At 34.4% G+C, this 27,732-nt stretch overlaps 1 protein-coding gene across 6 annotated transcripts in view; it reads left to right on the forward strand.

Moving 5' to 3' along the window:
- SCAPER (S-phase cyclin A associated protein in the ER) overlaps positions 1-27,732 on the forward strand; it is a 439,517-nt gene that overhangs the window by 119,401 nt on the left and 292,384 nt on the right. For 4 of the 6 annotated variants that reach the window (XM_045541852.1, XM_045541833.1, XM_045541866.1 and 1 more), the window contains 7 exons: positions 49-279; positions 4,560-4,730; positions 5,564-5,639; positions 5,853-5,970; positions 6,238-6,349; positions 16,601-16,741; positions 27,167-27,322. In XM_045541852.1, coding sequence (XP_045397808.1) covers positions 49-279; positions 4,560-4,730; positions 5,564-5,639; positions 5,853-5,970; positions 6,238-6,349; positions 16,601-16,741; positions 27,167-27,322 — 1,005 coding nt within the window. The remainder of the gene's footprint in view (positions 1-48; positions 280-4,559; positions 4,731-5,563; positions 5,640-5,852; positions 5,971-6,237; positions 6,350-16,600; positions 16,742-27,166; positions 27,323-27,732) is intronic. The other 2 variants (XM_045541842.1, XM_045541860.1) reach the window with 1 other exon arrangement.

Genomic DNA, 27,732 nt, shown 5'->3' on the forward strand with positions numbered 1-27,732 from the left:
GAGTATTTTTTATTATCTCTGATTGATTCTATAAATATGTTTTGTTAGTTTGCAGTGAGTACATTGGATGATGTCAAGAATTCTGGCAGTAGTCAAGACAATTCTGTGCGAACTTCTGAAGTACTTGCTCTTCACATTGATACAGAGTGTGTTTCAATTATTCAGCAAGCTGTCACACCTCCTATGCAAATAAATGAAGACACATTTCCAGTAGAGAAAGCAAGGATAGAAAATGAAATGGACCCTTCAGATATTTCAAATGTGAGTGCTGCTAACTTGGTAAGAACAACTTATCAGAATTCTGAGTAGATATATTTAAGAGGCATGAACCTCAGTAATAATAACTTGTATTATTTATTACTTTTTACTTTACAAAGCAGTTTACATATGTTATTTTATTTGAACATTTTATTCTTATGGTAATCTTTTGAAATAGTTAAGATTCTTCTTGTTTTATAGAGGAAGAAAGTGAGACTGTGAGAGTTAAAAACTTGTTCAAAATCATTCAGTTTATATGTGATTTGATCAAATGCTCTTTAGCCCAGCATTAAGAATCTAAACCAATACAACATCTAGTATTTTCAAAGATGGGAAATGGTGTCTGCTAGATTTAGTTTTAAAAACTCTGTTAACAGAGTACTCTGGATAGCTACTGTCATTTGCTTGAAGTTAGTCTCTAAGATGAGATTAATTTACCATACCTATTCAAGAATCTCTTAAGAATGCATTACTTTGTGATTATTTATAGGTTTATGTTTTTAGATGACTACTTGTTTGTGCCCATCTCTTCCTATTGCTCATTTTAGTATTAAGATACTTGACCTGGGGATAATCCAGAATAGATCATGCTAACTTTATTTAAAAAGTAACTTTTGAAAGAAATAGGCACATATTAAAAGTTGAGAAAAACTATTTACATTTTGTTTTTTAAAAGGCCATTGTATACTATAATTTTTTCTACAACATAATGCCTTTTGCTGAAAGATGCTGTCAGTAGATGGTATTAGGCAAAATTATACATCTCATAGAGATAGTAACAATAGATATAGATGAAATTTGATATGGGTTGTTTAAGGGAAAATACAGGTTATAGTAATTAGAAAAACAAATACTTAGATTCCTTTACTAAGGTAGGACAATTTGTTCTTCATCTTGTATCTTTTAATGATGAAAATTTTTAAAGCTTGAGCATAATTATGGTCAAATAAATAATAAGTTTAATGTCTGGGGTAGAAATTGGTCATTTTTGTATTTTTTGTTCTCATAGCTACATATATCAAATTGTTTATTTTGCAATTTGATTCCTCTAAAAAAAGAGCAAAATGGTCCCATAGTTAAATAAGCATGAGATAATTACTTAAAAATTCTTGCCTCATTTTCATTTTGATCACATATAATAAGCTTGTAGAATCACTAAATCTTTTGGTTATTTTGAAGGTCAGATTTACATAGTCAAAAGAGAATAAATTCTGCTGCAAATATGAATATTGGTGTATTCTTTGTGGAATTTTAACTAAACCAAGATTTAAAAAATTTTTGTTTGTTTTGATAAAGACACTTATAGGTTGCTCTAGATAAGTACCTTATTGTTTAGCTTCCAGGTAGAGAATTATAGAGAATTCCTATAGTGATGAGAGAACTGTTATTTTATTTTTCATTACAGTGTTATCACATAGCTGGTTAAAGTTAAAAACTATTTTCTGCACTTATTTAACAGAAACTTTGGCAAAAAATGACTGTCAGAATTTATTGAGGTCAACTTTTGCCAACATTAGAAAAATGTTATAAAACCCAGCTTCCATTGAACTAATATTTTAGACTTACTAACATTTTCAATTTTTAGTGAAAATTTGGAAATGTTCAAAATGATGTATGCAGTTATTTATTTGCATTTCACTGTGTGAAATAGCTAAAGTTTTACAAGGTTGATTGAATCACTATTTCGTCTATGAAGCTCTACTATTGGGTTAGAATCTTTTCAGGTCTTCAGACAGTAGTAGAAATGTTACATTCCGGAGAAGATAAAATTGAGAGAGGAAGTAGAGAAGGTTTATGTGAGAGCTTACTTTCTGTGAACTTAAATATATTAAACTTTAATATTTAGATTTTATTAATAATTATTGTTATAATGTTTTGTGGCACATTGATAACAGTTAATTTCTATAGTGTTTTTGGATTTATAGAAAAGAGCTTATGATACACAGAAATAGTCTCTCCTTTAAACTTCTTCACCCCTTTCTATTCCCCAGGGACAACCGTTGTGTGTTGTGGGGTAGAGGGCATGTTTGCAGAGGGAAAGCTTTGCAGAAATACCAATGCTCAGGCTCTACTCCAGAGCACTTATCTAAAGTGGGGCTCAAGTATTTACAGTTTTTAATACCTTTTTGAAGTTATAGTTGGTTTTCAGTAAACATTACATATTTAAAGTGTACAAATTGATAAATTTTGACCTGTGTTTACACCTATGAAACCATCATTATAATCAAGATAATAAACATATTGATTGCCCCCAAAAGATTTCCTCTTCCCCTTTTTAATCCCTCCTTCCTGCCCTTCCCTGTACTCACTTCTCAGGTAAACACTGTTCTGCTTTATTTCACAGTTGGCATTTTCAGAACTTTATATAAATTGAATTGTGTATTTTTGCTTGGCTTCTTTCACTCAGCATACTTATTTTGAGATTCATCCATGTTGATGTTAATAGTTCATTCTTTTCACTGTCTTTAGTATTCTGTTGTATGCATGTAACACAATATGTTTATTCATTTAATTGCCTACAGACATTTGAGTTGCTTCTAGTTTTTTTGTTATGAATAAAAGTGCCATGAATATTTGTGTACACATGTTTGTGTGAAGATGTTTTCATTTCTGGATCTATTTCGTTTTTAAAAAAATAATTTCATTTAGATATAATTTGCATATAATACAATTCATCCATTTAAAGTTTACTAGTAAGTGCTTTTTAGTTCAGAGAGTTGTGCAACTGTCAGCATAATCAGTTTTAGAACACTTTAATTACTCCAAAGAGAAACCCAGTGCCCGTTAGTGGTCACTCCCTTTCACCCACCCCTCCCCCTTCCAGCTCTAGACAACCACTAATCTCCTTTCTGTTTGTATAGTTTTGCCTATTTTGGACATTTCCTAGAAATGGAATAAAATATGTGGTCATTTGTGACTGGCTTCTTTCACTTAGCATGTTGTAAAGGTTTATCCGTGTTTTAGCTTGTTGTACTTCATTCCTTTTTATAGCCATGTAGTATTCCGCCCTATAGATCTATCATATTCTGTTTATCCATTCATCAGTTAATGGCATTTAGGTTGTTCCCACTCTTTGGCTGTTATGAATAATGTTGCTTTAAATATTTGCATACAAGTTTTTGTATGGACACACGTTTTTATTTGTCTTGAATATATATCTAGGAGTGGAATTTCTAGGTCATATAAACTCTGTTTTACCTTTTGAAGAACTGTCAGACTGTTTTCCAAAATGGTCACACCATTTTATATTCTCATTATGTTTATTTTCTTTTGCAATTCTATCAATTTTTGCTTCATATCTTTTGAAGCTTCGTTAGGTCCATAAATGTTTAGGATTGCTTTGTGTTCTTGATAAATTGACCCTTTTTCTATTATGAAATGACCTACTTTATACCTGGTGATATTTTTTGCTCTGAAATTTGTGTCTCATGTTAACACTTCAACTTTCTTTTGATAAACGTAAATCTTTTACTTGTGATCTGTTTGTATTCTTATATTTACATTAGATTTCTCATGAGAAGCATGTGGTCAGTCTTGTTTTTAATCCAACTTGATAATCTCTGCCCATTAATTGGGTGTTTAGACTATTTACATATAATGTGATTATTGATATGGTTTGTTTAAGTCTACCATCCTACTATATGTTTTCTCTTTCAACTATGTGGTCTTCATTCTCTCTTTTGTTATTTATAATTTCATTTTATCTCTTTTTTTGGCTCGTTAACCATAACTCTTTGTTATTTCACTGTTTAATTTGGGATTTATAGTATACATATTTAGCTTCTCATGGGGGTTTATTAATGATTCTCATGCATATTATTTGTATTACTTCTAATGCATATTAAGTTAGGTATATATATGTTCAGAAAATATCACCATTACAGCATATATTTTTTCCATCTTCCCATTATAGTATACTATTTTTGTTTGGTATTTAGTGAGCATATTTGCTCTGTAATGTCTTAAATTTTGGCACTCAAATGAAATTCGTGCCTTATCATTAATAATACCTATTATTTATATAACTTCGCAGTTTCTCATATATAGCAGTCTGGTAAAGAAGGTAAGTCATGGATTATTGTTCCATTTTATGGACTACCAAATAGGTTCTTGGTTTTAAGAAATTTCTAAATCACACAGCTAGGAAGTGGTTGTGCCTTTATTGGACCCCAGGTTTTATGATTCTAGATCAATGCCATTTTAAGTGTACCACTGAGTTCATGTTTAGAGCATAAAGAAATGATTATTTAACTTTCTAGTCCAGTGATGATTTTTCTTATTATTTGTTTTTAACCTTATAGTCCATGGCAGAAGTCCTTGCTAAAAAAGAAGAGCTAGCAGATCGTCTAGAAAAGGCCAATGAAGAAGCCATTGCCAGTGCTATTGCTGAAGAAGAACAGTTAACTAGAGAAATTGAAGCTGAAGAAAACAATGATATTAACATTGAAACTGACAACGACAGTGATTTTTCTGTGAGCCTTTAGAATTTTTGACATAATTGTTTAAAAATTTTATTTAGAAATGAAATTATTAGGGCCAGAAAGACTTAGAATCCCATCTAGTCCTATTTGAAATTATTTATTTAAAAACCATTCTCTAGTATTATTATTATTATTATTATTCTCAGAGTGATTTAGACTTACACGATAAACAATACCAAATCTTTTTTTTTAGCACTTTACTATTACTAAGTATTTTCATATATGATGCAATTGACAAGTTGGAAGTTGTTATTCTCATTTTACCAGTCAAGAAATTGAGTCTCGCAGAAAGTAAGAGCTCAACATTACTCAGATTATAATTTGTAGAGACTGAAGAAGAATCTAAGGTATTTTACTTTTTGTATTTCACTAACAAAAAGAAAATGATACACTTCCTTCTGTTACTGAGTGCTTAGGATACATATGTTCATGATGGGAATTTGTTAAAGAATGAAAGTAACTGTAAATGTTCTACATATTGTTCTATTAAACTTTAATGCCCCCAAAATAATCTTGATCTCTTTAATATGTGCTTTGTATGTGTTAATGTTTATGTAATAATAGGATAAGTCCAGTATATTTCTTTTTATGTTTAATCCATTTGTCTCTACTATTAATGGCTAGTAGGCTATTAACATGCATAGGCTGTGATATTTTAACTTGGTAATTATTGTGATTATACAAGGTATGTAGCTTTTTTCTGGTTTCCAACTGTTGATTAAATGAAATTTATTAACAGGTATGAAAATTTCATGTATAGTTCATTTTTAAGGTTATAATTGTGTTCAAAGATTTATTTTTCCATTTCCCTTATTACATTTTAGGCCAGCATGGGCAGTGGGAGTGTATCTTTCTGTGGTATGTCTATGGACTGGAACGATGTCCTTGCAGATTATGAAGGTATTGTGTGTGTGTGTGTGTGTGTGTGTGTGTGTGTATGTATTTGGCATGTGGGTACAATGGGATAAAATACATTATCTTGTTTCATAGAGTTTCTGTGTAAAATAAATAATTTGTGGTGAGAATACTGTTGCCTTTTACAAGTTTGTTCTTAAATGGTTTTATAGATCTGTGTGGTTGAACAGTAACAGTGGTTTTCTTTTATTTGAACAGCTCGTGAATCTTGGCGCCAAAATACATCCTGGGGGGATATTGTAGAAGAGGAACCTGCTAGACCTCCAGGGCATGGAATTCACATGCACGAAAAACTGTCTTCACCATCTCGTAAAAGGTCTGGCCTTTGAAAATTAATTTGAAATATTTTACAGGAGGGAAACCAGCCATTTTTGACTATTCAGTAGAATTGTTATATGACCTGTTTGTTTAGGCACATTACTTCAGGACAGTTTCAGATTCACTGAAAAGTGACAATGCTTTCCTGAAATGTGAGGCCAAAATTAGTTTTGTATATTTTAAGAATTTTGAAATCTAAAGAAAACTATTTTTGGCCTAATCATATAAACATTTGTGTCTCTTGTTGATTTGTTTATATTAATAGAACAATTGCAGAATCTAAGAAGAAACATGAAGAAAAACAAATGAAAGCACAGCAGCTAAGGGAAAAGTTACGTGAAGAGAAAACATTAAAGCTTCAGAAATTATTAGAAAGGGTGAGTTTTTCTTTTTTTTTTTTTAAATTATGATAGCCTTAAATTGTAGACATTTTCAAGTAGACTTTTTCATCTGGTCTGAGAGAAGCTAAAACAACATAAAATTAAATTTGCTAGGAAGTAAGACATTTCTATCTATTGAATTGCAGAATTAACTGTACAAAAATAATTTTTCCTGCCCAAATTATCTAGTAAATTGATATTTTAAAGGGTTGGCATAATTATTGATGCTGTACTTTGTGTTTTGCCATTTTTGTTGGAGTATTTTCTTTGGGAGGCTTGTCTAAAGTGTAGAATGAAATGGTAGGATGGTTTTGAACTTAAGATTATCAGGTTTGTGGTATGTGCCTGCCTGTGGCCAACTCTGGTCCTTGGTGTTAGTTCTGGTTTTTAATACAGTACGTGTGCCTGTGGCTAGCGTGTGTCTCTGGCGGAGGTGCAAGCTACTGCCCTGGCCCATAGTTGTTGTCAATACATGTCCACATACTGCCAGCCCAGTAGCAATGTGAGCACAAGGCTACAGTTGTGCTAGCCCCCATTGCCACATGCGTGCCTGCAGCCAAACTTCACCTAGCCCCTGCTACCACATGCCTCAGCTCCCTCCTATCCAAGTGTGCTCACTCCTCAACAGAGAGGCACTGCCGAGGATCCCAGCAGGCTTCACAGCCATTGCAGAAACCAGGCAGCTTTTGTAGGCAAGGACCACACAGTTACTGATTTTGTCAATCCCAGCTCTCTGAGTTGCCATGCCACTGCACACCTTCAGACCTGAAACTGTTACACTTCCCTGCACTTCGCACCCTGTGTGCCACTAGGCCTAGTGCAACAATATACTGTTTCTGCATTCCCTCCAAGTTGATGCCCCCATCCAAGTGACTGCTTTTCCTTACTGAAGCCAGTCTGGACAAAGTGACTCCCTCAATGTGTAGACAGCAATGCAAAGATACAAGGAACAAGAAAAATCAGGAAAATGTGAAAGCACCTAGGTAACAAAATATATTTCCAGTAAGCAACCCAAACAAATGGAGATCCATGCATTACTTGAGAACTATTCAAAACAACCTGTTCAATAGAAGGTCAGTGAGATATGAGAGAGCACGGATAGATAATTTAGCAAAATCAAGAAAACAGTATAATAACCAAATGTGACGTTCAAGAAAGAGAAGCCATAGAAAAGAAGAAAACAAATTCTAAAGCTGAAGAATACAATAAATAAACTAAAAAATATAATTGCTTCAACAGCAGACTCAGTCAAGCAGAAGAAAGAATCAGAGAATCTAAAGACAGATTGAAAGGGGCATAAAGCTTTTTTAAAGAAATAATAACAAAAAACTTCTCAAATCTGGAGAGGGAAATAGATATCCAGACCCAACATCATAGAACTCCAAATAGGTTGAAGATAAAGAAGTCTGCATGAAGGCCGGGCACGGTGGCTCACACCTGTATTCCTAGCACTTTGGGAGACCAAGGCAGGATTGCTTGAGGTCAGGAGTTCAAGACCAGCCTGAGCAAGAGTGAGACCCCCGTCTCTAAAAAAAATAGAAAAATGAGCTGTGCATTGTGGCACATGCCTGTAGTCCCAGGTACTCCAGAAACTGAGGCAGGAGGATTGCTTAAGCCCATGAGTTTGAGGTTGCAGTGAGCTGTGATGATGCCACTGCACTTCAGCCTGGGCACCAGAGCGAGACTCTGCCTCAAAAAAAAAAAAAAAAATCTAAATTGGGTTGTTCTCTAAACCTAGTCACAGATACCACCCTGGGATCACCAGGGATGGAAAAAAGGTATTCTAAGCAAGTAGAAACCAAAAGTGAGCAGAAGTAGCTATTCTCATATCAGATAGAATATACTTTAAATCAACAATGGTAAAAAAAATACAAAGATGGTCATTATATAATGATAAAGGGAGCAATTCAGCAAGAAGATGTAACAATCCTAAATATATATGCATCTAACAAATAGCTCCCAGTTTCACAAAACACATTCTACTAGTTCTAAACAAAGAAATACTCTCTGGGGACTTCAGTACTCCACTGATAGAACTGGACAGATCATTGATGTAGAACATATGAAAAAAGGCTCAACACCAACCACTAATTATTAGGGAAATGCAAATTAAAACCACAATGAGATACCACCTTACTCCTGTCAGAATGGCCATTATTAAAAAGTCAAAAAACAATAGATGTTGGTGTGGGTGCAATGAAAAGGGAATGCTTACCAACTGTTGGTGGGAATGTAAACTAGTAAAACTGCTGTGGAAAACAGTATGGAGATTCCTGAAAGAACTAAGAGTAGACCCACCATTTGATCCAGCAATCCCACTACTGGGTATCTACCCAAGGAAAAAGAAGTCATTATACCAAAAAGGCACCCGCACCTGAATGTTTATTGCAGCACAATTCACAATTTGAAAGATACGGAAACAACTTAAGATCCCCATCAACTGATGATTAGATAAGGAAAATGTGAGATATCTGTGTGTGTATGTACACACACACCACGGAATACTACTCAGCCACAAAAAGGAATGAAATAATGTCTTTTCTGGTAACTTGAATGGAACTGGAGGCCATTATCCTAAGTGAAGTATTTCAGGAATGGAAAAACAAATACCGCTTGTTCTCACTTATAAGTGGGAGCTAAATGAGAGATATATATGTTCATAAAGAGATGTAATGGACATTGGAAACTAAGAATAGGGGAGGATGTGAGGGGAGGAGGGATAAAAATCTGCCTATCAGGTACAATATATACTATTTGGTGGTGAGTACACTGAAAGCCCTGACTTTAGCATATTACAATTCATTTATGTAACAAAAAACACTTGTACTCCCTATGTTTTTTTGAAATAAAAAAAAATAGATGATCCTAACCACAAAGGCAAAATCTATTGTAGATACACAAAAGGTAAAGGGAAAGAAGTCAGATCAAACCATTACCAATAAAAAAATCAGTCAAATAACAAAAGAAGATAGTAGTAAAGGAAGAGAGGAACAAAAATCTATCAAAACAGAAAATACATAACAAAATGACAATAGTAAGTCCTTTACCTATCAATAATTATTTTAAGTGTAAATGTATTAAACTCTATGCCCAATAAAAAGACATAGAGTGGCCAAATTAATAAAAGGAACTATATGCAGCCATTTGCTGTCTGTAAGAGAGACTCATGTAGGCTAAATGTGAAGGAATGGAAAAAGATATTCCATGGAAATTGTAACCAAAAGAAAGCAAAGGTGGCTATACTCTTATCAGACAAAATAGATTTTAAGTCCAAAACTGTCCCTAGAGAGAAAGAAGGTCATTAAATAATGATAAAAGTGCCAATTCAATAGCAATATATAACAATTGTAAATATATTTGCATCTCTTATTAGAGCACCTAAACATATAAAACAAATACTGGCAGATCTGAAGGGAGTAATTGATAGCAATACAATAACTGTAGGAGCTTCAGTATCCCACTTTCAATAATGGAGAGAACATCTAGGTAGAAAATCAATAAGGAAACAACCGACTTGAACAACTAGCATCCATCCTGAGGATATCCAGGAAACCATGAAAAAGCCTCATTAGAATAGTAGATCCTCCTCTCACCCAGAAAATTATACGGGATTTAGTAGCTCTTTGTCAGACACTCTTATCAATCAAGAAATTACAAAGATCTTAGAAGCTCTGTGTCAGAAACTGGAGTTAAAGACCAAATATTAAACAAAAGATTCTCATAGTACTTCTATCTAAAGAGTTTTAAGAGCTCTGTCAGAAGCCAGGGGAAGAGACCCATACACACACACACACACACACACGCATATATATGTGTATGTATATATTCCTTATTATTTCATAAAAGTGAAATGGTTGAGTTGATCATCTTTTCCATCTGGCTGTTAGTTTGTATCCTTTAAAAAATTTTTTTTGTAATAAATCAGCAATAGTAAGTAAAGTGTTTCCTTGACTTCTGTTGGCCACTCTAGCAAATTAATCAAATTTGAGGAGGGAGTTGTGGGACCCCCTAGTTTATAGCCAGTTTGTCATAAGTACAGGTCAGAACCTGGGACTTGTGATTGGTATCTGAACTGCGGGGGCAGTCTTATGGGACTGAGCCCTTAACCTGTGAGACCAGGTAGATAATGTCAGAATGGAATTATAGAACAACCAGCTGGTGTTAGAGAAATGGTCAGTGTGGGAAAAACCTCAAACACATTTTGGTTATCAGAATTGTTACTGTGTTGTGTGTAAGAGTAGAAAAAATAATGGGTTTTTTAAAAAAATCTCTTACAACTTCCAAGCTGGTATTATGAGGCCGGCATCACCCTGATTCTTAATCCAGACAAAGGCAATACAAGAAAAGAAAACTATAGCCAGTATTCCTGATGAATATAATTGTAAAAGTACTTACTAGAGTACTAGCAAACCAAACTCAACAATGCATCAACAGGATCATATACCATGATCAAGTGGAATTTATCCCTGAAATCCAATTATGATTAAACATATGAAAAATCAATAAATGTGATATATCACATTAATATAATGAAAGACAAAAACCACATGATTATCTCAATAGAGGCAGGAAAAACACTTGACAAAGTTTAACATCATTTCATGAAAAAAAACACCCTAAACATAATAGTATAGAAGGAGATTCTTTAAATACAATAAAGGGCATTGCTATGGTTTTAATGTTTGTCTCTTCCAAAACACATTTTGAAATTTAATTTCTCATGGGACCTTTAAGAGGTAATTAGTCCATGAGGGGCTCTGCCCTCATGAATAGATTAATACCATTATCATGGGAGTGAGTTCCTTATAAAAGTATGAGTTCAGGTCCCTTTTACATCCCCTGCCCTCCCTTTTTTCCCTCTCTTACCCTATCACTATTGCCTATGGGATGGTACAGCAAGATGTTGACATCTAGATATTGATTGGACTTTCAGTCTCCAGAACTATTATAAATAAATTAATTTTCTTTATTAGCAAGTGTCCAGTATTTTGTTATAGCAACACAAACCAGACTAAGACAGCCCTATATGAAAAACTCACAGCTAATTTCATAATTAATAGGGAAAAACTACAAGTTTTTCCTCTAAGGGTTGGTAAAAGGCAAAGATACCCACTTTCATCACTTCTTTCCAACACAGCACTGGAAGGACAAGCAAAAGCAGTCAAGTAAGGCCAGGCGCGGTGGCTCACGCCTGTAATCCTAGCACTCTGGGAGGCCGAGGCAGGTGGATCGGTCGAGGTCAGGAGTTCAAGACCGGCCTGAGCAAGAGTGAGACCCCGTCTCTACTAAAAATAGAAAGAAATTATCTGGCTAACTAAAATATATATATATAGAAAAAATTAGCCAGGCATGGTGGCACAAGCCTGTAGTCCCAGCTATTCGGGAGGCTGAGGCAGTAGGATCGCTTAAGCCCAGGAGTTTGAGGTTACTGTGAGCTAGGCTGACGCCATGGCACTCACTCTAGCCCAGGCAACAGAGTGAGACTCTGTCTCAAAAAAAAAAAAAAAAAGCAGTCAGGTAAGAAGAAGAAATAAAATGTGTTTAAATTGTAAGGAAAGAATTAAAATTATTTCTGTTTGCATATAACATGATCATATATGTAAAAAACCTTAAAGACTCTACAGAAAATACTGTTGGAAAGATATATAAATTTAGTAAAGCTTCAAGATACAAAATCAACATGCAGAAATGAGGGGGTTTCTATACACTAACTATGAACTATCTGAAAGGGAAGTTAAGAAAATGTTATTTATATGAGCAAGAAAAAAATTAAATAGGAATTAACTAGAGAGGTGAAATACTTGTGCACTGAAAATTATAAAATATTGATGAAAGAAAATAAAAAGGATACAAGTAAATGGAAAGACATCTCATGTTTATATTAACAATTAATATTGTTACAATGTCCATACTACCCTAAGTGATCTACAGATTCACTTAGTGCAGCCCCTATCAAAATACCAATGGCTTTTTTTTTACAGAAATAGAAAAACAATCCTAAAATTCATGGAAGACCCTGAAGAGCCCAAGTAATCTTGAACAAGAAGAACAAAGGCTAGAGGCACCACACTTTCTAACTTCAAATTTTATTACAAAGGTATGGTAATCAAATCAGTATGGCACTGGCATAAAAACATACACACAGACCAATGGAACATAATAGAGAACCCAGAAATAAATCTATGGAATTTATGTGCAACTGATTTTGACAAGACTGCCAAGAACATACAATGGGAAAAACAGCCTTTTAAACAAATGGTATTGGAAAAGTGGGATATGCGCATGCAAAAGAATTAAATTGGACCCCTATCTCATATCATGCACAAAAGTCAACTCAAAGGGGGTTAAGGATTTAACCATAAGACCTGAAACCATAAAACTTTTAGGACAATACATAGGGAAAACCCTTTTTGACATTGGCCTTAGTGATAGTTTTTTACATTTAACAACAAAAGCACAGGCAACAGAAGCAAAAATAAACAAACAGGACTATATCAAATTAAAAACCTTCTGCACAGCAAATGAAAAAAATCAACAGCATGGAAAGACAGCTATGGAATGGGAAAAATATTTGTAAAACATCTATCAGATAAGGTGTTAATATAAAAAATATTTAAAGAATTCAGCTCAGGAGCAAGAAAACAACTTGATTCAAAAATGGGCAAAGGACCTAAGGAGACGCTTATCAAAAGGAGAAATTCAAATGGCTAACAGACATATGGAAAGAGGCTCAGCGTTTGTAATCATCAGGAAAATGCAAAACAAAAGTGCGGTGAGATAGTACCTCATACCTGTTAGGGTAGCTATTACCAAAATGACAAAAGGCAAGTGTTGGGGAGGATGTGAAGAAAAGGGAATCCTTGTGTGCTGCTGGTGGGAATTTAAATTAGTACAACTGTTATGGTAAGAAATATGAAGTTTCCTCAAGAAATTTAAATAGAATCTACATATTTTCCAACAACCCAAAGAAATTAAAATCAGGGTCCTGTAGAGATATCTGTACTCCCACTGTAGCATTACTCATAATAATCAAGATATGAAAACTATTTAACACATTGACTGCCACACTAGGAAAAAAAAAAGTTTTCCTTGGGGCCATGGTGTTTTATGATGAAAATAGAATAAAAGCTTTGAAAACAAAATTATTCTTTATAATTTAATGAAAAATGTTATTTTTTATTGTTTTTTTATGTGTGAGTTATATGCAACTTGAAAAATAGTTCACAAGACATGTGAGTTACATATGCTTCAAGAGGCCTCAGGCTCAAAACTAGTGTGAGTTAAATACAGCTCACATGGCAGTTCATGTGTTAAGAGTCTTCTGACGGACAAATGGATAAAGAAAATGTGGTATAAATGTGAATATGTGTTTATATATGCATATATATAATGAGATGTTATCCAGCCTTAAAAAGAATGAAATTCTGCCATGTGTGACAACATGAGTAGAGCTAAAGAATATTAAGCTAAGAGAAATAATCAAGACACCCAGACAGAAATACAAACTACATGGTCCCACTTATATGTGGAATCTAAAATAATCAGATTCATAGAAACAGAGAGTAGAACAATGGATGCCAGGGACTAGGAGAGACGGAGGTGGAGTGATATTGGTCACAGGGTAAAAAGTTTGAGTTATGCATGGTGAGTAATTTCTATTAATTGAACGTACAGCATCATGACTATAGTTAACAAAAAACAAAAAAAACCCAAAACACCATAGGTGAAGTTGGGTATATTCTTTAAATTTGAAGGTCTTTTTCACTAGAAAATCTATTAATGTAATGGGGTATAAACTGATTAAAAAAGAAAAAAAAACATTATTTTTAACAAAATTTTAGTATTTTTAACAATGAAAAAAGATTATCAGGTTTGAATAAGTGGGGCTCTAATTATATTTACAGAAGAGAGTCTTTGTGTATTTAGAGCAGTGTAACTATTGATCAGTGTGGTAGTTCACATCCTGATTTTATCATATAACAAGCTATGATATGCTGGGTAAGTTATGTAACAGTATTGCATTTCAGTTTCTTTATCTGAAAAATGGCAATTATAATTATTAACCTATTGTTATGCATAAATAAGGCAGGTATATAAAACAGTAGCATAGTGCTAAGATGGATGTTGCTCAATATATGGTCACTTATTGTTACTTTCACACGGCAGTCATAGGTGAGTACTTATGTTATCTATGCAGCATTACAAATGACTTCAAAACTTAAGCTTAAAAGAGCAAACACCAGCTCACAATTTCTGTGGGAAAGGAAATCAGGAGTGGTTTCTCTAGTGATTCTGGGTCTCTGATGAAGTTTTAGTCAAGCTATCAGTCAGGGTAATAGTCATTTGGGGCTGGAGGGTCCACTTCCAAACTCACTTGTGCAGTTATTTGCAGGCCTCAGTTCCTCTTTGGCTGTTGGCTAGAAACCTCAGTTCCTTGCCAAGTGTGCCCTTCTACAATTCAAGTGTCTTCATGTAATGGCCAGTGGTTTCCCCATAGAAAATAATCGGGGGGTGTGTGTGAGAGAGAGAGAGTGAATAAGAGAGTTGATAAAATGGAAGCTGCACTGTCTTTTATATCATCTCTTTTGTGATATTCTTTTGATCACAATCCTGACACTGTGGGAGGACATTACACAAGGACCTGAACACCAGGTGGCTTAGATCATTGGGCACCATCTCTGGGGCGGCATACTGCAAGCATCTAACACAGTGTGACAAAAGATGTGAACTTTTTTGTTAACTTCTGGTACTAGAAAGGAACATTAATATGCATAGGTTAAGCATATTATTTGCATTACTTTTAATGTGTGGTTTAAATTTGGGAGAGATAGTTGGGCCAAACAATCTGAATATTTGTGAAAATGAGTTAGGTAGCACAAAATTCTCTTCAGTAAAATAGGAAAGTTCACTGGAACTGGAAGAAATTCTGTGATTTTTTTCATTTTACCTGAATCTCAAGAATTTCTTATTTAGAATGAATAGATTAGATATGAAGAGTAATTTGTATGTTGTGGGGTTCTACAAGAGTTAATGTGTTTAATTTTTAGCTTAAGAGAAATGCTCTAATGCAACCACATTTCTTACTGTTTTTTAATACAAATAATATTACATAATATATTTTCTTATTATATAATATGATCTCCAAGTATTTATGCAAATAAATCATAGATTTTGAAAGTATACAAGACTTTAGATGTTCTCTGGTTATATTTCTCATCAATGTAGGTATCCCTTCAATTAATTTTAATGGTAAAATTCCACCTTCCATTGTTTGTTAGGTAATTACTTGCATATACGACCTCATCTGATCACCACACTAACTCTGTGAGGTACACAGGGCAGGTATTGATACCCATTTTGCAGATGTGAAGACAATTTAGGAGAGGCAGAGTGTTGTTTTCAGTGTCACACAACCAATAATTTGCAGATCTTAGGCTTTAAGGACCTGTCCTCTGGCTGCTAATACAGTGCTGTTTCTGCATTATACTTTTTTTCAATGGTTCAGCACATAATTTTTTAGATAAAATTCAACTTAAATAATGTTTTTTTCCTACTCATATTGATCCAACTTCTGATTTTCTATAATTTATTTTCATTGGTGCTGAGTCTTATTTCCTGGAGCACAGAACAAGTCTTTTACTTTTTCTGTTTGCTATTGTTTTAATGTTTTAAAGGCAGTTATTATTTCTATCTATATTCTGTAGGCAATACCCTCTCTGTAACTTCAGAGAATGTTTCTTTTGCAAATAATGTGATTTTTTCATTTTCCAATTTCTAGAATAAAATTACTTGTTTTTCTTGAATGTGAGTAATATTATAGAGACATTAAGGTTTATAAGGATAAGAAATATACACTGTGTTCATTTTAAGTATATTCATGGTGCAGTACAATGATGGTAAATATTTCTATAGAGCCATGTCTAATCTATTCTAAGAGTTTTACATGGATTAACTCAATCTTCAAAATAATTCTATGAGTTAAGTACTATTATTATTCACTATTTATAGATAGGGAAACAGAGACAATAAGCTTAAAAAGTTGTCTAGATTACACAGCTAGTAAGTGGCCAATGTAGAATATGAATTCAGGTAGTCTGACTTTATAGTTCATGTCCTTAATCATTCGTCATGCTCCTGTAGATCTTTCCAGGCTTAGACTTTATATTTCATAAGCCATTTACCTATTTGTAGTTCTGTTAAATTATTATGTTTGTTGAAATTAATGATGTGATAACTCACTGTCCATAGGAGAAGGATGTCCGGAAGTGGAAGGAAGAATTACTAGATCAACGACGTAGGATGATGGAAGAGAAATTACTTCATGCTGAATTTAAACGAGAGGTGCAATTACAAGCAATTGTGAAAAAAGCACAAGAGGAAGAAGCTAAGGTATATTATAGGTGCTTTAAACATTGAATTAATTACCTATGTACTTTTTAAAATTGTTACATAATAGTAATAGAGGGTAATGTTTATCAAGTTCCAGAATAACAGCATTTTACAGGCTCATTTAAAACTTACTAGGTGCAATATTTTACTTTATTTCAATAACAATCCTGAGCCATACATTATTTCTTTTACAACTCTATTGAAGTATAATTGACGGAGAATAAGCAGCACATATGTAAACTATTCAATTTGATGAGTTTTGACGTGTGTATATATATTCCTGAAACTATTAGTACAATGAACATAATAAACAATTCCTCTTTGTAACTCATTTCTTCTTCCAGGTCTGTTACCATGCAATTGCCGATCTGCTTTCTATCACTGTAGATGTTTGCATTTTCTAGAACTTTATATGCATGGAATCATATAGTATATACTCTTTCATCTGGCTTCTTTCACTCTGCATAATTATTTTGGATTTCATTTATCCTGTTGTGTGTATCAGTAATTCCTCCCTTTTCATTGCTGAGAGGTATATCATTGTATGGAAATACTGTATTTTGTTAATTTAGTCACCTGTTGATGGACATTTGTTTTCTTTCCAGTTTTTGTGTGTTACAAATATAGCTTCTATGGCAATTCATGTATTTAATACAAGTCTTTGTGCTTTCCTTTTTCTTTTGTAAATACCTAGGAGTGGATTGGCAGAGTCTTATGATAGTTCATGTTTAAATTTTAGAAAAACAGTTTTTCAAACTGGTTAAACTATTTTACATACCCCCCAGGAGTGAATGAGAGTTCTAGTTATGTCATATTCTGACCAACTCTTGACACAGTTGCACATTTAAATTTTAGTAATTTCATTTTAGTATATGTATAGTGTCTCATGGTTTTTTCCCAATTTTTTTATTGTGGGAAAAATATGCATAACATAAAATTTACCATCTGAACCATTAGTAAGTATGCAGTTCATGGTATTAAATGCATTCATAATGTTATGTAGCCATCACCACCGTCTATATCCATAACTCTTTTCATCTTATAAAACTGAAAGTCTATACCTATTAAATAATAACTCCTCATTTCCCCTCTCCACTCAGCCCTTGGCAACTACCGTTCTACTTTGTAGTTCTATGATTTTGACTACTCTACGTACCTCATGTAAGTGGAATCGTGGTATTTGTTTTTTTGTGACTGGCTTACTTCACTTAGCATAATGTCTTTAAGGACCTCAGTGTTGTAGCATATGTCAGAATTTCCTTCCTTTTGCAGGTGGACTAATAATCCATTGTATCTGTATACCACATTTTGCTTATCCATTCATTCATCAGTGGACACTTGAGTTGCTACCACATTTTAGTTGTTGTGAACAATGCTGCAGTAAACATGGGTGCACAAATATCCTTTCAAGTCCCTGCTTTTAGTTCTTTTGGATATATACTCAGAAGTGGAATGGCTGGATCAAGTGGTAATTCTATTTCTAATTTTTTGAGGAACAATTATGCTGTTTTCCTCAGTAGCTGCATGATTTTTCATTCCCGCCAACAATGCACAAGGTTTTCAATGACTCCATATCCAACTCTTGTTATTTTCTGGGTTTCTTTGATAGTAGCCATCCTAATGTGCTACTAATGTGTAGTTTTGATTTGCATTTCTCTAACAATTTGTAATGTTGAGCATTTTCATGTGCTTATTGGTCATTTGTGTATCTTCTTTGGAGAAATGTCTATTCAAGTCTTTTGCCCATTTTTGAATTGGGCTTTTTGGTTTTTGTTGTTGAGTTTTAGGAGTTTTCTGTATATTCTGTATGTCAATGTCTTGTCAAATGTATGATTTACAAATATTTTGTCCCATTTTGTGGATTGCCTTTTTACTTTGTTGATAGTATCTTTGGATGCACAAAATGTTCAAATTTTCATGAAGTCCAGTTAGTCTGTTTTTTCTTTTGTTGCCAGTACCTTTGTTGTCATATCCAAGAAATCATTGCAAAATCCAATGTTATGACGCTTTCCTCCTATGTTTTCTTCTAAGAATTTTATAGCTTTAGCTCTTACATGTGGGTCTTTGATCCAGTTTGAGTCAATTTTTGTATAGGGTGTTAGGTAAGTGTTCTGCTTCATTCTTTTGTGTATAGCTATTGAATTTTTCCATTACCATTTTTTGAAAAGACTGTCCTTTTCCCATTGAATGCTCTTGGCACTCTTGTTGAAAATCATTTGACCATATCTGTGAGGGTTTATTTCTAGGTGCTATATTCTATTCCATTGGTCTCTGTCTCTGTTTTTATGTTAGTACTATACAGTTTTGATTACTATAGTTTTGTAGTAAGTTTTTGAAATCAGGAAGTGTGGGTCTTCCAACTTTGTTGTTGTTTCTCAAAATTGTTTTGGTTATTCAGGGTCTCTTGAGATTCCATATGAATTTTAGGGTGGATTTTTCTATTTCTGCAAAATCTTCCTTGGGATTTTGATAGGTACTGCATTCAATCTGTAGGTCAATTTGTATATTATTGATGTTTTAACAATATTATGTCTTCCAATCTATGACCATGGGGTAATTTTTCGTTTATTTATGTCTTCTTTAATTTTTTCAAAAATATTTTGTAGCTTATTTGTGTATATGTCTATGGACTGAAATGATATCTTTGCTGATTATGAAGGTATTGTATGTGTGTGCGTGCGTGTATTTGGCACACAAAAACAAAAAAACTGCATTAACTCTGATTATCACAGGCTTTTCCTCTATTAGTAATTTGGGGTTTTACCATCTTTATTCCATTCCATGCATTTTCTAATTTAATTAATTATGTGATGGTGTTACTCTTTTTTTGTTTTTTTTTTTAGATAGGGTTTCGCTCTGTTACCCAGGCTGGAGTGCAGTGGCACCATCATAGTTCACTGCAACCTCAAATTCCTGGGCTCAAGTGATCCTCCTGCCTCAGCCTCTCAAGTAGCTGGGACTATAGGCACCCACCACTGTACTCAGCTAAATTTTCTATTTTTAGTAGAGATGGGGTGTTGCTCTTGCTCAGGCTGGTCTCGAACTCCTGAGCTCAAGTGATCCTCCCACCTCAGCCTCCCAGAGTGCTAGGATTACAGACATGAGCCACCAAGCTAGGCTGATAGCGTTACTTTTGTCCTGTTTGTTTCCTTAGGTCTGTAATAATCACTCTTTATTTTATCATTACAATAGCTCTCCTTTCTTTATTCACAATTTCACTTTTTGTGGTTTCAGTTACTCATGGTCAACCACAGTCCAAAAATATTATTAATAAATGGAAAACTCCAGAAATAAACTGTTCATAAATTTTAAATTGCATACTGTTCTGAATAGTGTGATGAAATCTCATGCAATCCCATCCAGGATGTGAATCATTCATTCGTTTGTCCAGCATATCCAGGCTGTATGCACTACCTACCTGTTAGTTGGTTAAGTAACTCTTTTGGTTATCAGATTGACATTTGTATCACAGTGCTTGTGTTCAAGTAACCCTTATTTTACTTAATAATGGCCTCAAAGCAGAAGAGGAGTGATGCTAACAATTTGGAAATGCCAAAGAGAAGCTACAACGTGCCTCCTTTAAGGGGAAAGGTGACAGTTCTTGACTTAATAAGGAACAAAAATAAATTTTATGTTGAGTTTGCTAAGATCTACAGTAAGAACAAGTCTTCTATCTGTGAAATTGTGAAGAAGGAAAAAGAAATTTGTGCAATATATGTATAGTCGTCTGCCAGTGTCTGTGGAGGATTGGTTCCAGGACCCTCTGCAGATAACCAAGATCCACGGATACTCAAGTCCCTTATATAAAATGGTATGATATCTGCATATAACCCATGCACATCCTCCTGTACACTTTAGATCATCTCTAGGTTACTTATAGTACTTAATACAATATAAATGCTATGCCATAGTTATTGTACTGTATTGTTTAGGGAATAATTACAAGAAAAAAGGTCTGTAGAGGTAGACCTACATTTTATTGCGCTCCACTTTATTTTGCCTCCCAGATACTGTGTTTTTTACAGATGAAAGGTTTGTAGCAACCCTGTGTTGAGCAAGTTTATTGGCACCATTTTTCCAACTCTGTGTGCTCACCTCATGTCTCTGCGTTACATTTTTGTTATTTTCATAATATTTCAAATGTTTAAATTGTATCTATTATGGTGATCTGTGATCAGTAATCTTTGATGTTGCTATTAATATTTAATTGTTTTGAGGCACCACAAACCATGCTCATATAAGACAATGAACTTAATAAATGTTTTGTGTGTTCTGACTGCTCCACTGAGCCAGCCATTACCCTGTCTCCTTCTCCCCAGGCCTCCTTATTCCCTGAGACACGAATATTGAATTAGACCAGTTAATATTGAAATTAGGCCAGTTAATAATGCTACAGAGGCCTCTAAATGTTGAAGTGAAAGAATCACACACATCTCTCACTTTAAATCAAAAGCTAGAAATGGTAAGCTTAACGAAGACAGCATGTTGAAAGCCAAGATAGCCTGAAAGCCAAGTTGTAAAGGCAAAGGAAAAGTTCTTGAAGATTAAAAGTGCTACTGCAGTGAACACACAAATGGTAAGAAAGCAGAACAGCCTTATTGCTTGTATGAACAAAGTTTTGGTGGTCTAGATAGAAGATCACACCACCCATAACATTCCCTTGAGCCAAAGCCTAATTCAGAGCAAGACACTAACTCTCTTCAATTCTATGAAGGCTGAGAGAGGTGAGGAAGCTGCAGAAGAAAAGTTGGAACCTAGCAGAGTTTGGTTCATGCAATTTAACAAAAGAAGCTATATCTCTCCATAACATAAATGTGCAAGGTGAGACAAGTGCTGTTTTAGAAGCTGCAGCAAGTTACCTAGAAGATCTAGCTAAGATAATTGATGAAGGTGGCCATACTAAACAACAGATTTTCAATTTAGATGAAACAGCCTTCTATTGGAAGAAGATGCCATCTAGGAGTTTTCAAGCTAGATAGGAGAAGTCATTGCCTGGCTTCAAAACTTCAGAGGACAGGCTAACTTTCTTGTTAGGAGATAGTGCAACTAGTGACTTTAGGTTGAAGCCAGTGCTCATTTATCATTCTGAAAGTCCTAGGACCCTTAAGAATAATGCTAAATCTACTCTGTCCTCTATAAATGGATCAACAAAGTCTGGATGACAGCATATCTGTTTACAGCATGGTTTACTGAATGTTTTGAGCCTGCTGTTGAGACCTACTGCTCAATAAAAAACACTGCTTTCAAAATGTTTGAGAACTGACAATGCACCTGGTCACCTAAGAGCTCTGATGAAGATATACAAGGAAATTAATGTTCTTTTCATGCCTGCTAACACAACATTAATTCTGTAGTCCATGGATCAAGGAGTAATTTTGACTTTCGAGTCTTATTTATTTTAGAAATACATTTCATAGATAGTGATTCTTCTGATGGGTCTGGACAAAGTAAGTTGAAAACCTTCTGGGAAGGATTCACCATTCTAGGTGCCATTAAGGACATTTGTAATTCATGGGAGGAGGTTAAAATAGCAATGTTAACAGAAGGTTGGAAAAAGTTGATTTCAGCCCTCACTGATGAATTTGAGGGATTCAAGTGTTCAGTTGAAGATGTAACTGCAGATATAGTGGAAATAGCAAGAGAATTACAATTAGAAGTGGAGCCTGAAGATGTGACTGAATTGCTGTAATCTCATGACTAAACTTCAATGGATGAGAAATTGCTTCTTACAAATGAGCAAAGAAAGTGGTTTTTTTTTTTTTAATTTTTAATTTTATTTCAGAGTATTACAGGAGTACAAATGCTTTGGTTACATAAATTGTCTTTGCACCACCTGAGTCAGAGCTACAAGCGTGACCATCCCCCAGATAGCACGCACCACATCCATTAGATGTGGATTTACCCATCCCCTCTTCCCCCCAATACCTACCCAACACCCTATGAATGCTACTTCCCATATGTGCACATTAGTCTTGATCAATTAGTACCAATTTAGTGGTAAGTATATGTGGTATTTGTTTTTCCATTCTTGTGATACTTCACTTAGAAGAATGGGCTCCAGCTCCATCCAGGATAATACAAAAAGATACTTCATCATTTTCTTATAAGGGCTGAGTAGTACTCTGTGGTTTATATGTACCATATTTTATTAAGCCACTCATGTATTGATGGGCACTTGGGTTGTTTCCACACATTTGCAATTGTGCATTGTGCTGCTATAAACATTTGAGTACAGATGTCTTTTTTATTAGCCCCCTTTTTCCCTTTGAGTAGATACCCAGTAGTGGGATTGCTGGATCAAATGGTAGTTCTACTTTTAGTTCTTTGAGGTATCTCCATACTACTTTCCATAAAGGTTGTACTAGTTTGCAGTACCACAAACAGTATATGAGTGTTCCTATATCTCCGCATCCACACCAGCATTTGTTGTTTTGGGACTTTTTGATAAAACCCGTTCTCACTGGAGTAAGTGATATCTCATTGTGGTTTTGATTTGCATTTCCCTGATAATTGGGGATGTTGAGCATTTTTTCGTGTTTCTTAGCCATTAGTCTATCTTGTTTTGATGTCAAACTGTCACTCTTTTCTGATGATATGATCTTATATCTAGAAAACCTGAAAGATTCTGCCAACAGACTACTGGAATTGATAAATAAGTTCAGCAAAGTCTCAGGTTACAAAATCAATGTTCACAAATCAATAACATTCATACACGCCAACAACAGTCAAACTGAGAACGAAATCAAAGACTCCATACCTTTCACAATAGCAACAAGGAAAATAAAATACCTAGGAATATATTTAACTAAGGAGGTGAAAGACTTCTACAGGGAGAACTATGAAACACTGAGGAAGGAAATAGCAGAGGACGTAAACAGATGGAAAATCATACCATGCTCATGGATCGGCAGAATCAACATTGTTAAAATGTCTATACTACCCAAAGTAATCTACAGATTCAATACAATCCCTATTAAAATACCAACATTATTTTTCTCAGATCTAGAAAAAATTATTCTATGCTTCATATGGAATCAGAGAAGACCCTGTATAGCTAAAACAACCTTAAGCAAAAAGAACAATTTGGGAGGTGTCAATTTCCCAGACTTCAAGCTATACTATAAGGCTATAGTAACTAAAACAGCATGGTACTGGCACAAGAACAGATACATAGACCTATGGAACAGAACTGAGAACTCAGATACAAAACCATCCTCATATAGCCATGTGATCTTTGACAAAGCAGACAAAAATATATGCTGGGGAAAAGAATACTTATTCAGTAAATGGTTCTGGGAAAACTGGATAGCCGCATGTAGAAGACTGAAACTAGATTCCCACCTCTCACCTCTCACAAAAATCAACTCACGATGGATAACAGACTTAAACCTAAGGCATGAAACTGTAAGAATTCCAGAAGAAAATGTTGGAAAAACTCTTACAGACATTGGCCTAGGCAAAGAATTTATGAAGCAAACCCCAAAAGCAATCACAGCAACAATAAAAATAAATAAATGGGACCTGATCAAATTAAAAAGCTTCTGCACAGCCAAAGAAACTATCACGACAGCAAACAGACAGCCTATAGAATGGGAGAAAATATTTGCATCCTACATATCCGATAAAAGGCTGATAACTAGAATCTATATAGAACTCAGGAAAATCAACAAGAAAAACCCAAACAATCCCATTAAAAAGTGGGCAAAGGACATGAACAGAAACTTTTCAAAAGAAAGTGATTTCTTGAGAGAGAATCTGTTCTTGGTGAAGATGCTGTTAACATTTTTGAAATGACAATAAGGGTTTAGAATATTGCATAAATTTAGTCCGTAAAACAGCAGCGTGATTTGAGAGGATTGACTCCAGTTTTGAAAGAAGTTCTACAGTGGTTAAAATACTATCAAACAGCATTGCATGCTGCATGCCTCCTTTCGTGAAAGAGTCAATTGATGCAGCAAACTTTGTTGTAGTCTTATTTTAAGAAATGACCACAGCCACCCTAAGCTTCAGCAACCATCACTTGATTAGTCAGCAGGCACAACATCAAGGCAAGACCCTCCATCAGCAAAATCATTATGACTCACTGAAGGCTCAGATTTTTGTTAGCATTTTTTAGCAATAAAGTATTTTTTATTAAGATATGTACATTTTTTAGACGTAACACTGTTGCATACTTAATAGACAACAGTATAATTAATGTAAACATAACTTATTTTTTATCATTTTGTAATTTTTTTTTAAATTTCAGCATATTATGGGGGTACAAATGTTTAGGTTGCATATATTGCCCTTGCCCTCCACCCCCCAAGTCAGAGCTTCAAGGGTGTCCATTCCCCCAGACGGTGCGCATCACACTCATTACCCATCACACTCAACACCCATCCCCTCCTCCCCCTTCCTATCTGCCCGACATCTGGTGAATGTTATTCCTGTATGTGTGCTTAGGTGTTGATCAGTTAAAACCAATTTGATGGTGAGTACATGTGGTGCTTATTTTTCCATTCTTGGGATACTTCACTTAGTAGAATGGGTTCCAGCTCTATCCAGGATAATACAAGAGGTGCTGTGTCACCATTGTTTCTTGTAGCTGAATAGTACTCTGTGGTATACATGTACCACATTTTATTAATCCACTCATGTATTGGTGGGCACTTGGGTTGTTTCCACATGTTTGCAATTGTGAATTGTGCTGCTATCAACATTTGAGTGCAGATTTTTTTTTATAGAATATCTTTTGTTTTTTGGGTAGATGCCCAGTAATGGGATTGCTGGATCAAATGGTAGATCTACTTGTATCTCTTTGAAGTATCTCCATATTGCTTTCCACAGAAGTTGCACTAGTTTGCACTCCCACCAGCAGTGTATGAGTGTTCCTGTCTCTCTATATCCATGCCAACGTTTATTGTTTTAAGTAAACATAACTTTTATACACATTGGAAAACCTAAAACTTTGTGTGACTCACTTAATTGCTGTATTTGCTTTATTACGGTGGTCTGGAACTGACCTCATAATATCTTTGACCTGTACATGTTAAGTACAGACATAACCCCCCATTTTTAAAAAAATTATGTCTGATCCATGGCTGCTTGAATCCATGGGTAAAGAACTCAGGGATATGTAGGATTGACTGTTTAGATTTCAGTACTATGTATGATTTCAGGCATCTATTATGGGTCTTAGAACGTATCCCCTGTGGATAAGGGGGTATTGAATGTTGTCTTACCATCTTTCCTTTGCTCCTTTAAATTCATGTTATTGTTAAATTTGTCAGTGTTATTAAGTTTGCCTAGGGAATTTTCTGCTGTTTCTTAGGTTATGTTTTCTTCCAGATTGGCTTCTTTTTTGTTTGTTTTTTGGCCAAACATTTGCTTTAATCGCTTTTACAACTTATCCCACAGATTGGCTTTTTTTAAAAATCTAACTTTTTCATACTCTACTCCTTCTCAATTTTATTTTATTTTATTTAGTTTTCTTAATGCATTAGATCCCATTGGTTTTCTTTCATTTTGATTGTGCTTAACATAGGGGTCCTGATACATAGTCTGAATAAACTTTCCTTGAAAATACTTGTTTTTATTGTACTTTCATTACTTTCAGTATAGTTTAAAAGACAGTTATATGATTAATCTATATATTGAGAGAGTTTAGTTAGAATTATTTTCAAACTTTCTCGTCTGAGATTTAAAAAAGATCTTGAGATGGGTTTTATTCCATTCATCACAGATTCCTGGAGTCTCTGCTTCTGTCCAAGGGAGTCAGCTCTAGTGCTAATTTCCCTATTTCAATCTGCCATTTTCACTGTAGCATACACTCCTTCTGGCTTTCATGAATGAGAGATTTGATCCAAACTGATTTTTTGAGCTTCATCTTTAGCTATACTTTACTCATAAAATCTGTACTCTCTAGCTAAACTTGGCTGTTAAGAACCAATACATGTGAAGTGGAGAATGCAGTGTAGAGTTCAGTACCTTGTTCCTAATTGTCACTCATTCGGTATGTTAAAGAAAAATGAATTGTTGTTTACTTTCAGTTTTGTCCTCTCAAACTCATTAGAATAATATGAACATACCTTTTTAAATATTTGTGTAATTTGTATAGTTGTAAATTACAGTGGTATTAAGTAGAACTTTATAAGATGATCTCTATAAGAATCTTAAATTGTTTCTTAACTTAAAAATACATTTAATGTCAGACCTCTAAATTGCTTCTTACAACGGCCTCTGGATTTGTTATATGTACTGGATTTTTATCCAATTTGCAGTAAGTATTGAAAGAAAAGACCCATAAGTTATTTATATTTTTTTTTCTGTGCCATACCGCTGATTTATGTTTTTATATAATGACTATTGGTAAATTTCTTATTTTTGTGATGTGCCCCAGAATTAACTTGATTTGAACCTGAGTTTCTTTGTTTTTTATTAAAGGTAAATGAAATTGCCTTTATTAATACTCTTGAAGCCCAGAATAAACGCCATGATGTTTTATCAAAATTGAAGGAGTATGAGCAGAGGCTTAATGAATTACAGGAAGAGCGTCAGAGAAGACAGGAAGAAAAGCAAGCACGTGATGAAGCTGTGCAGGTAGGATTTTATTCAGTAAGCATTTATTGAGCACCTGTCATATTTTAGACTCTGAGCTAGATGCTGCGGACTCAAAAGGGAGTAAAACCTAGTCTTTGTTCTCGAAGGTACATGGTTTAATATAGCAGTCTCTGGAAACATAAGATCTGATTGCCAAGATAGTGTGTACTCCTTTAAGGTAATCAATTCTTTTGTCAGTAGAGTGTAGTCATAGAAATAGAATCTCTAGCCTTACCCAGGTGAATGATTAAACTGCTCTGGACAGATTATTATTTATTCTTTTCTAATTGGATTGTGCAAGAATATGCTCCTCTCTTTGCAATAAAAAACTTGTTTTTTGAATCAGTATGTATAGCCTTAAAGAACTGGGCAATCTTTATGCTTATGATAAGGAGTACCTGTAATTTTTG

This window comes from Lemur catta, chromosome 1 (genome assembly GCF_020740605.2).
Source record: "Lemur catta isolate mLemCat1 chromosome 1, mLemCat1.pri, whole genome shotgun sequence".
Lineage (NCBI taxonomy): Eukaryota > Metazoa > Chordata > Mammalia > Primates > Lemuridae > Lemur > Lemur catta.